Source organism: Phyllopteryx taeniolatus, chromosome 4 (genome assembly GCF_024500385.1).
Source record: "Phyllopteryx taeniolatus isolate TA_2022b chromosome 4, UOR_Ptae_1.2, whole genome shotgun sequence".
NCBI classification, from domain to species: Eukaryota; Metazoa; Chordata; class Actinopteri; order Syngnathiformes; family Syngnathidae; genus Phyllopteryx; species Phyllopteryx taeniolatus.
In genome coordinates this window covers 12,311,942-12,325,226 of record NC_084505.1, presented here as the reverse complement: position 1 = coordinate 12,325,226, position 13,285 = coordinate 12,311,942, and the positions used below count along the sequence as shown (strand labels likewise).

The following is a 13,285-nucleotide window of genomic DNA, read 5'->3' as shown; positions in this document are numbered from 1 at the left end:
TGTGTATGGGTGGAACTGTATTTTTATTCGTCCCGAACTGTTACGGTATGTACATCACGGTTAGATGCATGCAGTCAAATATATGACAAATATATACCCGAGTTCATTGCAGTATCTGCACTCCAAACCAGGTGGTAATGGGCCTTAAATTGTTTGCCAACTGCCATTAAACAAAACCCAAGAAGAAGAAAAGTTGGGGTCATGGCAAGTTCAGATGAGACAGTAGCTAGAAGACCCATCGGCTTCATCCAAATCAGCTGTGAGGGAAATTTGGGGGTTTCCTGTTGAGTACAACAAATAAGGCGTTTCAGTGGTTGATTGGACAAGGACAGTGTGTCGGCGTTGTTCGATAGCTATGAGGTCTGTCGATGGAAACACATATAACATGTATAACATGCTACTGCATATCATCCAGATATGCCAGTCTCTGAGCAAGACAAAAGAAAACAAACAAAACAAAGTCCAACAACTTATCCCCAATGTTTTTAAGAAGTCTCTAGATCTGAAATCAGATAGACAGACAGACATAAATAAACATCTTTGGCCCTATCTATCTATCTATCTATCTATCTATCTATCTATCTATCTATCTATCTATCTATCTATCTATCTATCTATCTATCTATCTATCTATCTATCTATCTATCTATCTATCTATCTATCTATCTATCTATCTATCTATCTATCTATCTATCTATCTATCTATCTAATATGAGATTATCTCTTAAATATGACATTGGCCCCATCTCTGCATTTATAACAGTTTAAACTCTTCTGGGAAGCTTTCCCACAAGGTGTAGGAGTGTGTTTATGGGAATTTATGACAATTTTTCCAGAAGTGCATATGTGAAGTTACACACTGATGCTGGACAAGAAGGCCTTGCTCTCAATCTCCGCTGTCATTCATCAAAAAGTGCTCTATAGGGTTGAGGTCAGGATTGTGCAAGCCAGTTAAATTCATCCACATCAAATTTTCTCGTCCGTCTTTACAAACCTTGATTTGTGCACTGATGCACAGTCATGTTGGCACAGGAAGGGGCCATCTCCAAACTGTTCCCACAAAGTTGGAAATGTCCAACATATTAGCCCCTGAGCTCCAGTGAAAGGAACTCTGAGTGCTTCAGCATACCAAGAGATTTTGGACAGTCAAAAGGTTTGGGGAATACCTCTTCCTGTTCCAACATGTCTGTGCATCAGTGCACAACGCATAGGCCATAAAGACATGGATGAGAGAATTTGAAAATGAATGTACTTTGATGGGTGACTTCAACACAGATGTCTCCAGCAATTGCTGCCCCCTATGGTGCTTTTACTTTGTTTGGCAAACTTTTTGACTTGAAACAGCTGATTATAGGAACCCACTAGAGTCGATCAAAAGACCCAAACTATAATCGACGTTATCCTGCTGTCTGACAAGTGTAACATCTCATGACAGGGTGTGACTGCTTATGAGCTCTTTTGTACCAGTAACTTTCAGAGGCAAACCTTTTTAAACAATACAATCATTAAAGTCAAATCCTTCAAGAGCTGTTGTGCAGAGGTTTTTATAGAGCAGCTTCACAGAGTAGAGTGGTCTGGAGTGCTTAGGTTGGATTGTGTTGACGGAGTCTGGGATCTGTTCAACCAGTAATTTCCTCAAGTATTGAGTTCCATAGCTTCTATATAAGCAAATCAAGATAATGCAGAGATCAAGTCCATGGTTTAACCCACAGATTTTAAATGAAATTAAAGTCAGAGCGTAGGCATTCCTAATGTTTAAAGGGTCTGTAAAAATAAAGCACAAATAATTATTAAGATAGCAAAAAAAGAAGATTACATGAATCTAATAGTGGAAAATAAAAATGATTCTAAGAAGCTGTGGAAAACTCTAAAAAACATGGGCTGCAGGAGTAAGGCCAATAATGGCCTCAACCATTGGCCTTGAAATAAATGGCAAAATCGAATTGATAAACCACAGGGATCCGATGACTTTAATAACTTTTTTTGCCTCAGTAGCCAGTAACTAAGTGGAGGCACTGCTCCCCAATACAGGAGAATATGGAGATGAGTTCATCCAAGAACTCTATTCCAGTCGAGGTCTACATGCAAATTTGTTTTCATTTTCCAATGTGACAGCTGAGAGGGTAGCAGAGATGCTGGGATAGCTTAACACGACAAAATCCACTAGTCTGTATAATATTTCTGTTTTCCAAGTTTTTAAGAGGCGGCACGGTGGACGACTGGTTAGAGCTTCAGCCTCACAGTTCTGGGGACCCGGGTTCAATCCATGGCCCCGCCTGTGTGGAGTTTGCATGTTCTCCCCCGTACCTGCGTGGGTTTTCTCCGGGCACTCCGGTTTCCTCCCACATCCCAAAAACATGCATTAATTGGAGACTCTAAATTGCCCATAGGTGTGACTGTGAGTGCGACTGGTTGTTTGTTTGTATGTGCCCTGCGATTGGCTGGCAACCAGTTCAGGGTGTACCCCGCCACCTGCCCGATGACAGCTGGGATGGGCTCCAGCACGCCCGCGACCCAAGTGAGGAGAAGCGGCTCAGAAAATGGATGGATGGATGAAGTTTTTAAGAGACGGGGCACAGGTTATTACTTCTTGTAATGCACATTTGATAAAACTGTCACTGGAACAAGGCATCGTACCAAGTTGTACTAAACATGAAAAGATTATCCCGCTGTTTAAAAAAGGGAGCAGATCCCATTATGGTAACTCCAGGCCATTATCCATTTTGAGTGTCACATCTAAGCTATTAGAGAGACTGGTGCATGAACAAATATCACAATAAGTTCTTATTCCTTCTGTATAAATTTCAGTCAGGTTTCAGGAAGTCCTATTCTTCAGACAGATGCTTACTTTACATTAAGGATTTTTTTGAGAAAGGAGATGGACTTGTGGAAACTGTGTGGAATGGTTTTACTTGATCTTTAAAAAGCCTTCCACACAGTTAAACATAGTTTGCTGTTAAAAAATTTAAAGGCTCTAGGAATGAATGACTGCTATAGAGTGGGTCACTTCACACCTGACAGAGACGGATCTTATGTCAGACACCAAACCAGTATACGGGCTTCCACAAAGAAGTGTTTTAGGACCACTGCTACTTTTACTTCATATTAATGACATTAAAGATGCTTGCTCCTGTAACTTGTATTTATTCGCAGATGATGCAGCTTTTCTCATCAATTTCTTTCATTTGCTTGTATCCATAATTTTTTAAACTTATGCAACATATACAGCTCTGCCCCCACAAATGATAATCAGGAATCACAAACTGTACCAACAGCCACAAAGTAGTACCTAAAATATCAAATAAAAAAAAATACAGTACTAATAAAAGATACAATATATACTTCCACCCATTTTTTTTTACATCACTTATCATGTTCAGGATAGTCAAATAAAACAATTTCATTTATCTACATACCAGCATCAAACTAGGACAAAAAAGATTGCATCAGGGCGTATTTATGGCTCATTCCATTATGTGTGTGTATGAGGTTTTAAACTTATGTTGTACTAAAAAATATACACAAACAGACACAAATATTGTCAATCCAGCGGCACACATGAAAAGCTTTCACTTGTTACCCTGAGCAAGCTAAAACATTTTGAGACGAAATGAGTGGATGCATTATCTTGTTTTCCACTTTATTTAAGTGGATAGCTGTTATTTGGATATTGCCAGAGCAGAGGTTGAATTTTAACAGGATTTGATCCATTATGCAATTTGCGCTGTTTTTGAAAAGATGTTGCATGCCCCAGGTTAAAAGAGTAGCAATACCCTGAATGACTAAGACGACTTTCTTAAATCACTTTTAGGAAAAAGAGAAATCTAATGCAACTATTATTGTTTGGAAAGATGATACTTTGGTAATGTTTTCACTTTTTCACAGTTTTAAAATTGCGATAGAAAAGGCAGGGTCATTTGTCACCATAGGAACTTGACTTTTTTCCATAAATGCCTTATTATGGCTTCATCGTCTAATTTATGCTTTTTTTGGTTCTTTTCATTGTACCAAAATAATGATGTGCTGCTCCTAGAAAAGCTAAGCTTTCTGATATTTTAATTTGTCTCAATAAGAGCTGCTTGTTGTTTTGAACAAGGGGAATTTCACAGGAGATGATGACAACACCAGCGATTGGCTGGCAACCAGTTCAGGGTGTACCCCACCTCTCGCCCGAAGATAGCTCGGATAGGCTCCGGCACGCCTGCGACCCTAGTGAGGATAAGCGGTACAGAAAATGGATGGATGGATGGATGGATGGATGATGACAACACATCATTTGCCGTGAAGATGTTTCAAGTGAAGGTGACATCTATGACATATATGTTGGGATAACATATCAGGATATCGATGTGTGTCTCAATGTCAGGACAAGGCAAACGAAGCTGAAGACAGACTGGAACAGAATGGAATTTGAAACGTTTTAGCCAAAAATGTTTCCACACATAAGGTGTTTTTTGCAGAAACGTTTCAGATTCCGTTTTGTTCTCCACCTTCGCATGTGAAGATGCTCAACCAATGCTTCAAATGCCAAGTTTTATAGCCGTAGCTGTAACAAAGCATTTTAATGGCACAGAATGTCCCTATGGCGTAATCCTTCACTTTAACTCATTGAGATTCATGTACAAGGCATGTTTTGTGTTTTGTTCCCACCTACCAATTTTCTACACCACTTGTCCTCATTTGGGCCACTGGTGAGCTAGAGCCTATCCCAGCTGACTTTAAGCAAGAGGCAAGGTACACCCTGGACTGGTCGCCCGCCAATCATTCGCACCTATGGACAATTTTAGTTTTTTCAGTTAACCTGGCATGCATGTTTTTGGATACAGTATGGGAGGAAGCCAGTGTACCTAGAGAAACCCCATGCTAGTGTGGTGGATTTTTCGCCTGTGGTTCCGAGTCGGAGGTCACCCGGGAGAACTCCGACGTCCGTCGGGCATGAGATGAATGAAGACTTCGAGACACTTGGCGTTTGGGCTAATTCGATTTATTCAACAAGCCTTAGTGTCATAACAGCTGCTTACATTGCCAGAACGATGAAAAAGCCCCCGAAAAACCCCGGGATCTCAGTTTATCAAGGTTCTAATTCTCTGGGCGTGGAATTAGCCCCTCCCTGGGTGCACGGAGATGGAAGATGGCCGTTCCTCATGACCATATTTGGAATCGCACCCGCCAGCTGGTGTCTCTTCGTCTGGTCAATCCCCCTCCTCCGGGCCCTTTGCTGCGATAACGAAAAACAGTCCTCTGTGAAGATCTGGCCCCGGTTGTAAACCCCAGACAGGTTTTTGTCAGGGGGGGGGGGAGGGGGGGGGGGGGGGAAGCAGGACACCCCAATATACATATAACTGGTTAAAGGTTGTCCTTTGATGTAGAAGTACAAAGAAAAGATAGTTGGTGTGAATACAGGTCTCCAACCATTTGTCCTGTGCAAAGGAACTCTGATTGTGTTACTATTCAAATATACTACACTAGCAAGAAGTGAACATGCAAACTCCTCACAGTGTCACGATCATTTTGGCTTGTCTTGATTAATTTAAGTTATATCAGCCTGTGATATGATTTTTCCACTTTTATTTTCAGTGTTATTCTGAATCCATACCTCCATGGTTTCAATGATTTTCATTTCCATTGATCATTCTTATATTATTTTGTCCTCAATGCATTCCACTATGTAATGAATAAAGATTTGCACCTAGAATGTTGTATTTCATTCAACAAGATCTAAGATGTGTTGTTTAGGTGTAAAACCTTAACCTGTATTTTTTTTTAGCTGTGTATTATGTCTATTGGTAGCCATCCTTGGTAGCACTGAAAGGCTAATTGGACCCGGAGGAACAAGGACATGGCGCATGACGAGTCAAGTTGGTCTTGTGAAGTAAGTACAAAGTAGTGACTCAACTACATGCAACAGCATTACCAAATGTGAACCTTGGGTAGTAGCATACCAACATGACGAAAAAAAAGAAACCTTTTAAAACACACAAGCGCGTAATTAAAGTACAGAAAGTTACATCTGCAACGAGTGAGTAGAAGCTGATTAAATTCTCAAATAATTGCTTGAGTTAGTACACAAAATTAAACAAAAATCTGAGTCACATCAATTTAAATAGTGGCTGTTCTCATGAGCATGTAGTATAATACTGTATACAAAAATGTCTAAAGTAAAACAATTAACATATAGTATTTCCTCAAACAGGCAACGAGTACCATATATAAACATGTTTTTAATGCTTATATGCTTATGTATGGGTGGTGTTAGACACACTGCTGCCTGCTGATTAGTGACGTCTCGGTTGCAAATGAAACGGTTCTTAGAGCAGCCTCTGAAGTGAACGACTGGACCCAGCTCTTGATTGGGAACCGATTTGTTGGTTAGTCCCCTTTTTTCTGTTTAAGCCACGTGGTTGGTCACAATATGTGGCCACACTAAGCAGAAGGAGGAAGAGGGATGTTACAGACAATGAGCACACAAACTGAAGCTAGGGAGACATGAGAGCAAAACGGAATTGCGATAGTAAAAGACTACACACAGCTAAAGTGAAAAAAAAATGAGAATCAAAAAACAGAGATGAAACAAAGAACAATTTCGACGCTTTTTAAAGTTAATAGATATTTCAAGGGCAGAGTGCAGACTGCAAAAAAAAATAAAAATCATATTGAGCAGGCTCCACAAACAACCCACGCATATGTGTACTGTTCATCCATTCCTTTAGCTAGAGGAAAAAAGACAAGTGCACTTGTTAATGAACATGCTAATACAGTTCATTTTATCTTATAATAGCGCTTTACATTACAGGCACCAGCACTTTACAGTAAGCACTTCTCTCTTTTGCACACTTGCTCGGATGGTCGCCTACATCTGACTTGTATTGTGTACGTGTTGATTTTTCTTGCCCTATTTTTTTTTTACTCTATTTTATACTTGAAATGTTACATCAAACAGCCAAGGGACTACAGACGGAAAATAGCCTATGCCTATAATTTGACATATTTCCATGCAGGTGTACATTACTATGCACTGTCCTCTTTTAGCTATAATTAAAAAAATGAATGTGTCTTCTGCAACTGTTGCTGCTCCTCCAATAGTTAAACAGTACTTAGCAGTACTTGATGGTCCTTTGTGTTTGTATTTGACAGTTTTATTTTTGTAGCACTCTGACTATGTGAATCAATAAATCAATATAAATAATGCATATTCAATATAATGTATTTTTTTTCTCGTTTATTCTACACATAATTGGGTAATAAGTTAATTGAAGCAAGAACAACATTGAGAAGTCACTCAAAAGAATCGGCTCTCTTTAGAGACCCGAGCCCAAACAATGGCTCTCGGAAAAGAGCCAAAATTCCTAATAATTCCTGCTGATTTGTTGACGAAGAATTGTTTCTCCCATGTTACAAGGAAAATGGAACATGTAATTGCCTCACATTAGCGATTTCTATTTGTGTGTCATTTTAATCAGTGCTCTGCAGTTTGAGGTTGAATGATTTGCTGTCTACAGCACGGTTTCACTTGGTGCATGGCTGTTTTGTTTGATTCTGCAATTGTGTCCTTCTTCAATCTTCACTTGTCTTGCGAAAAGAAAAAGCCCTGTTTTTAACCAATGCCATCAGATTCGTGTGCTACTTGGGGATGCTACGGAATGGAACGAAAAATAATCGTTAAATGAGGTGGTCATGATAATGAGGGAAATAATACATGAACAGTATATGTTTCCTCTGTATAGAGAATGTCCATACAGCACTGTTTTGTCTCACTTTTTTCTTTTTCGTTGAATACAGTGGCGATTTACTAGCTGCTGATTTGTCATTGCCCCTGGGGTGGAAGCACTAATTGAAGTGCAAACTCTACCGCTTGGTGAAACGGTGCCTGTGTATATATTAGAGCACCACCTATTATTTTGTTTGGATTTGAATTGTGTTTTTTGAAGTTGATGACGCAAAGGAATACATTTCCACTCGAACCACTTTATTATATTGTACAATAAATGTAGCCTAGTCCAATGTACTAGACAAACCACAAGCCCACCGAAGCAGTATAAAGATTGATGGTTTTGCATGGAAATTGTACAAAGCATTGTAAATAAGCAGGAAAGAAGCACACTTTGCTGTATTAGTGATGGTTAGGTAAGTTCATTAGGCCACATGTACTGTGCATGGAAACGCACTCACACAAAAACACACACTCGCATGCACACACACACACACACACACGCATGCTCTGATAGAGGTGGCAAAAGTACTCACACTCTGTACTTACAGTAAGTTGCAGTACAGATATTTGTGTAAACAAAAGTCTGGTAAAAGTAGAAGCACTGATTCAAGTCCTTTACTTATTGTTAAAAATAAAAGGGTACAGACTCTAAAATGTACTTAAGTACAAAAGTCAAAATCTTTTTTTTAGTGTCAGCATATTCAAAACCCATTTTCCCAACTTAACGCAACGGAGAAAAATGGACACAAAATAGTTTCCGCCTTGTATCAACTTGCATAGTGCTCATAATCACTCGGACACGATCAAAATGTGTTCCCATAGCTTTGCTAACTTGTGAACTGACCAACAGAAAATGCAAAATTATCTCATGATAACAACTGAAATAACCTCAATGTTTTTTTGTTTCTATTTCAGATTAGACAGAGAATTTTTTTAAGACCCAAAAATGGTGTCTTTTAATCTGGAATGAGACACAACGCATTCGCCATGAATCCCTGTTGGAACCGACAACATCAAAAAATTCTACTAAATAAGGACACGGATGGGGAGTAATTTGTTTCTCAAAATCTGTTGTGTAATCCTCATTAATGGTCACTGGTTTATGGTCCTCTAGCACTGCTCTCCATCTTGTTTTCCGCCAAGACCTCAATCATTCAATCAAGACCTCAACCGTGGTTGACTTTACCTTTCTCTAGTTACGTCTTGTTTAGGTCGTGTCGTCGTCCACCGATGTTGGAAAAAAAGTAACAAGCTTAATTTTTACAAAGTAAGGAGAAGAAAATATCTGTTTTCTCGTATAGGGAGCAAAAGTATGAAGTCATCAGAAAAATACATACTTAAAAGTACAAATGCAGATACAATCATGAATTATGTGTACTTCATTATTTGCCCTCTCTGGTCCCTTTGCCCGTTGTTTGTGCAGGCCACACAGTGACTTCGGTCCAGGAGCCCCTCATGTGTGGGGCTTCCTCCTCTGTGTGCTCGTCCCCACCTCCCCTCATCCTCCCATCTTCAGTGGGATGTCCCAGGTGTGTCTCCTCTTGGCCTTGCTCATGCTCTGCAGGTGCACAAAGGTACGCTCTCTGCCCTCACTCTGATATTTACAGTCACACTGATGTGATTATCAGCACATGTCCTCCTTCCACAGGTGTCTTCCACCACATCCCTGGAGCGTTTGAAGAAGCAGTGGAGCAGCTACAAGAACCAGTGTTTAGACTTCTTGAACTCCGCACCCCCCACAACAGGTGAGCCCTCCTTTTCCACTGTGTGAAGTGGTATGCTGACGAATACAATATCTGCTTTTGCAAAATTAAGATGCTGTTGTTACCCTTGCAGGGGCGGTTTGTAACAGGACCTTTGACCAGTTTGCCTGCTGGCCTGATGGAATCCCTGGAACCACAGTCAATGTCTCTTGCCCTTGGTTCTTGCCATGGCATTATAAAGGTCAGCTTTTATAATTATGTTCCTGCGTGGCATCCAAAGAAATGTGTGAGTGTGTGCTGTTTTTGTGTTCAAAGGTGAAGCTGAGAAGATGAATGAAGAGAGCAAGAGAATCAACACAGTTGCAGTTGATTTGCTCAAGCATGACCCATATACTTACAATTAACCTAGGTTTAAAAATCATTTCAAAGCATACAATTTATGCAAGAAAGTCACTGACTACTGAAATCCAGGGGCTTTGTGATGAGTTCCTGTCTCTGTAAGTGAAAATACATGATTAGTTAGTTCATCTTCATTGGTGCTCTCTTTTGCCTTCAAACTGAGCTGTTTGAGAATAAGTAGCAGCTCGGCTCGTTTCCCTCTTTCTTGAGTTACTTATTGGCAGCCATAAAATTCCAAGTTAATAATTATTTGCTAAAAATAATAAAGTTTATCAGTTTGAACATTAAATATCTTGTCTTTGTAGTGTATTCAATTAAATATAGGTTGAACATGATTTGCAAATCATTGTATTCTGTTTTTATTTATGTTTAACACAACGTCCCAACTTCATTGGAATTGGGGTTGTAGATACAAATGATACACATTTCCCTCATACATGTGTGCATGCATGCTTGCGTGTGTGTCAATTTGGCCAGGTTAGTGTATTGACATTATAAGCAAAAAAATTCATGCTGTTTGTCACCTTTTCCCAGTTCACTGTTCCATGTAATCAGCCAAAAAGTATATTAAGAAGAAAGAAATAATAAAAGAGTTGCATTGATAGCATCTTCTCCAGTCAATTGTTCTCGTGCAGCAATATTGGTCTGACTAGAGCTAAATGGTTTTGTTTGCATGTCATCCCAATGTGCCTATTTGAACAGTCCAACAGGGTGTGGTCTACAGATTCTGCGGCCAAGATGGTAGATGGGCCCAGAAGAATACCAGTGAATGTGAGGATGAACCTGGCCAGGTGAGGTGTGTGTGTACAGTGCATACTGTATGTGTGTGTGTCTGCGTGTGCGTGTGTGAGTGTGTGTGTGTGTCCGTGTCCGTGTTACAAATGAAGCATGCTAGTGTGACTTCTGAAACTCCTTTCATGTTAAAGGCAGCTTTAAGCAGCAGATGGATGACTAATATGACTGGTTCGACACATTTACATAAAATAAAGTGATTTATTGCGTGAAATGTCTCCTATCTGTCACTTATAGCTTTTTTTCATCTCACAATGACTGTGTATGCTGTTTAAAAGATTTGCATGAAGGTAAAACCCCGTCTCTGCTACATATGTTTGCAGCAGCAATATGGCCGCATCCTCAGTAAGTTTCGGATCATGTATACGGTGGGATATTCTCTGTCTCTGGGAGCTCTTCTACTGGCTCTGGGAATCCTCATCAGCTTCAGGTAAATCATGAACTGGATTTTTTTTTTAAAGTGTAGGAGGAAGAAATAGTAAAGGAAACAACAGACCAGAATAATATGAATCATAAAGGCAACAAATGGAGACTGAATGAAGCTAGGAAACATTAATAATATACTAGGGAATGAAAAACAAGGCTTGGGGTATAGAAATGTGACAGAAAAAAAAAGATGAGTAGAAAGAAATGTCTCATGTTGCTGGATACTTTTTTCCCCCCGGCTGCTTGGTCATGCAGAATGGAGGATCTTTTCTTTTTTATACTAGAACAGTTTTTCTGTGCAACAGAGGAATTTTGATATACTGCATCTTTGGTTATTTATGTTGTGATGGATATTGTTGGGAAAATTAAGTTGGCCTGAACAATGTTTGAGAGGGTACACACAGATAGAAAAGCGATAACAGAGAAAAAAACAGTATAGTACAGTAGTATAGTATAGTATAGTCAGAATAATAGCATGTATGGAACTGTATATGACCACAAAAACTTTACATGGGAGTTGGGTTCTCTCTACTGTATATTATAGGGACTGTTGGAAGTAGTGCTTGCCCCTGTGAGGAAGGGATGTAATGAGAGGAACATTTGACAGGACATGACAGGGTCCTGTGGTGCGCCAGGCAGTGCTACAATTGTGTGGTGGGACTAGCTGTAAGTAAGACCTTGTAACACAGTGTCACCTCTGCACCAGGAAGCTGCACTGCATGAGGAACAACATCCACATGAACTTGTTTGCTTCCTTCATCCTGAGAGCCGTGTCCATTCTGGTCAAAGATGCCCTGTTGACCCACACCCTGGACCCCAGGAGCAGTGGTGAAACTCGGGCTCAAACATGGGTCAACATACCGGTTAGAGAACACACATCGCAACATGAGTCTCTACAAAAAAAAAACAAAAAAAAAAAATGGTGCCTTGTCATTTATGGGCAGTTCAGCTAATTTAATCAAATTACAAGAAAATGAAATTCACTTAAGCCACACTGGTAAAGGAAAATCGAGGAACACAACGGACATGAGTTTATAACAACAAGCATTAATAATAATTTTTAAAAAGCTCTGAGCTGTAAACTGCTGCCTGATTGACCATCATCTTTGATTAAGATTGCATTGGAAAAGAAAAATACGCTTCCATGGCAAAAGAAAAAAAAAAAAAACAATACACTTTGACCATTGTTTCAAACTATTTTTGTCGTGTGTTATATTGTATACATTATTAGTGCTGATAGCAGTCCACTTAAGTGGGTGAACAGGGGTTGCCATAGCAATGGCAAAGCCACAGTTTGCCTAATTGCAAACCAGTTTAATTTAATGTAAATTTATGATATATTGTTACTTTAAATATTAAATTAATCAAACAAGCAGACACAGACACACACACACAACACACACATACACTTGTTAGATGACAGTCAAATGAACATGAGGGAGTCAACTCCAATAAATGAATGAAGAACAAAATGAAACAGTAACCCTAAAAAAACAGATATATGAAATATGTAAGGACTGTATAAAATACTACGAAAGGGGTTTCTCTTTTTAACAATTCATGAAGACAATTTACAATGGGGGAACCATTCCAGACTCACCCACGCTCTCTCACTAGCACAGTTCTCCAAATAAGAGCGAAATTTCAAGCTGCTTTGCTTCAAGCTGTTTATTTGTCACTCCCAGTGGAAGTTTGCTGTAAAAGTGACAGATAAAACAAAAGAGAATTAAACAATGTATATTTAAACACCGTTTAGACCGTTGGCTTAACGTGATTTTGGTGAAACGGATTGAGGTGCAGGCGGACAGTTAAAGTGAGCTGAGCAGACGTGTAGTGGATGTCAGCCATATTTCATTCATAAATATGTGAACAGTAGACATCGAACACCGAACCATTGTAGAAAGCAATTAATTTATTATTATTATTACCATCATCATTATTACCATCATTTTTATTTTTATTTTTGAAATCATCCCACTGGCCGGTACGCCGATGTAGGGGTCAGGAGGGTGGAAAGGAATGATTGTTGGAGGGGATGTATTGAGGTCCAGCAGTTTTTCACCAGCTCATTCTACATACATTTAATAAGGCCACCCACAAACGTCCAATGTTCCAGTCATGCACGGATCGCTGCGTCCTCTTCCGTATATAGAGACGTCTCCTTACAAGACTATTCATGCCGCTTTGATAGGACAGGATTGAAGTCGGCTGTGACGATGCCCACACAAGCGCAGACGTCACACTTTTAAATTCG

The 13,285-nt window shown here is 39.6% G+C and overlaps 1 protein-coding gene across 9 annotated transcripts in view; it reads left to right on the top strand.

Moving 5' to 3' along the window:
* Nucleotides 1–13,285, top strand: part of gcgrb (glucagon receptor b) — a 54,630-nt gene that overhangs the window by 33,955 nt on the left and 7,390 nt on the right. For 2 of the 9 annotated variants that reach the window (XM_061769532.1, XM_061769531.1), the window contains 7 exons: nt 5,768–5,872; nt 9,135–9,285; nt 9,360–9,456; nt 9,548–9,655; nt 10,516–10,604; nt 10,929–11,035; nt 11,738–11,894. In XM_061769532.1, the coding sequence (XP_061625516.1) occupies nt 5,847–5,872; nt 9,135–9,285; nt 9,360–9,456; nt 9,548–9,655; nt 10,516–10,604; nt 10,929–11,035; nt 11,738–11,894 (735 nt within the window). In that variant the 5' untranslated portion in view covers nt 5,768–5,846. Of the gene's footprint in view, nt 1–5,767; nt 5,873–8,626; nt 9,286–9,359; nt 9,457–9,547; nt 9,656–10,515; nt 10,605–10,928; nt 11,036–11,737; nt 11,895–13,285 lie in introns of all 9 variants that reach the window. The other 7 variants (XM_061769534.1, XM_061769537.1, XM_061769536.1 and 4 more) reach the window with 6 other exon arrangements.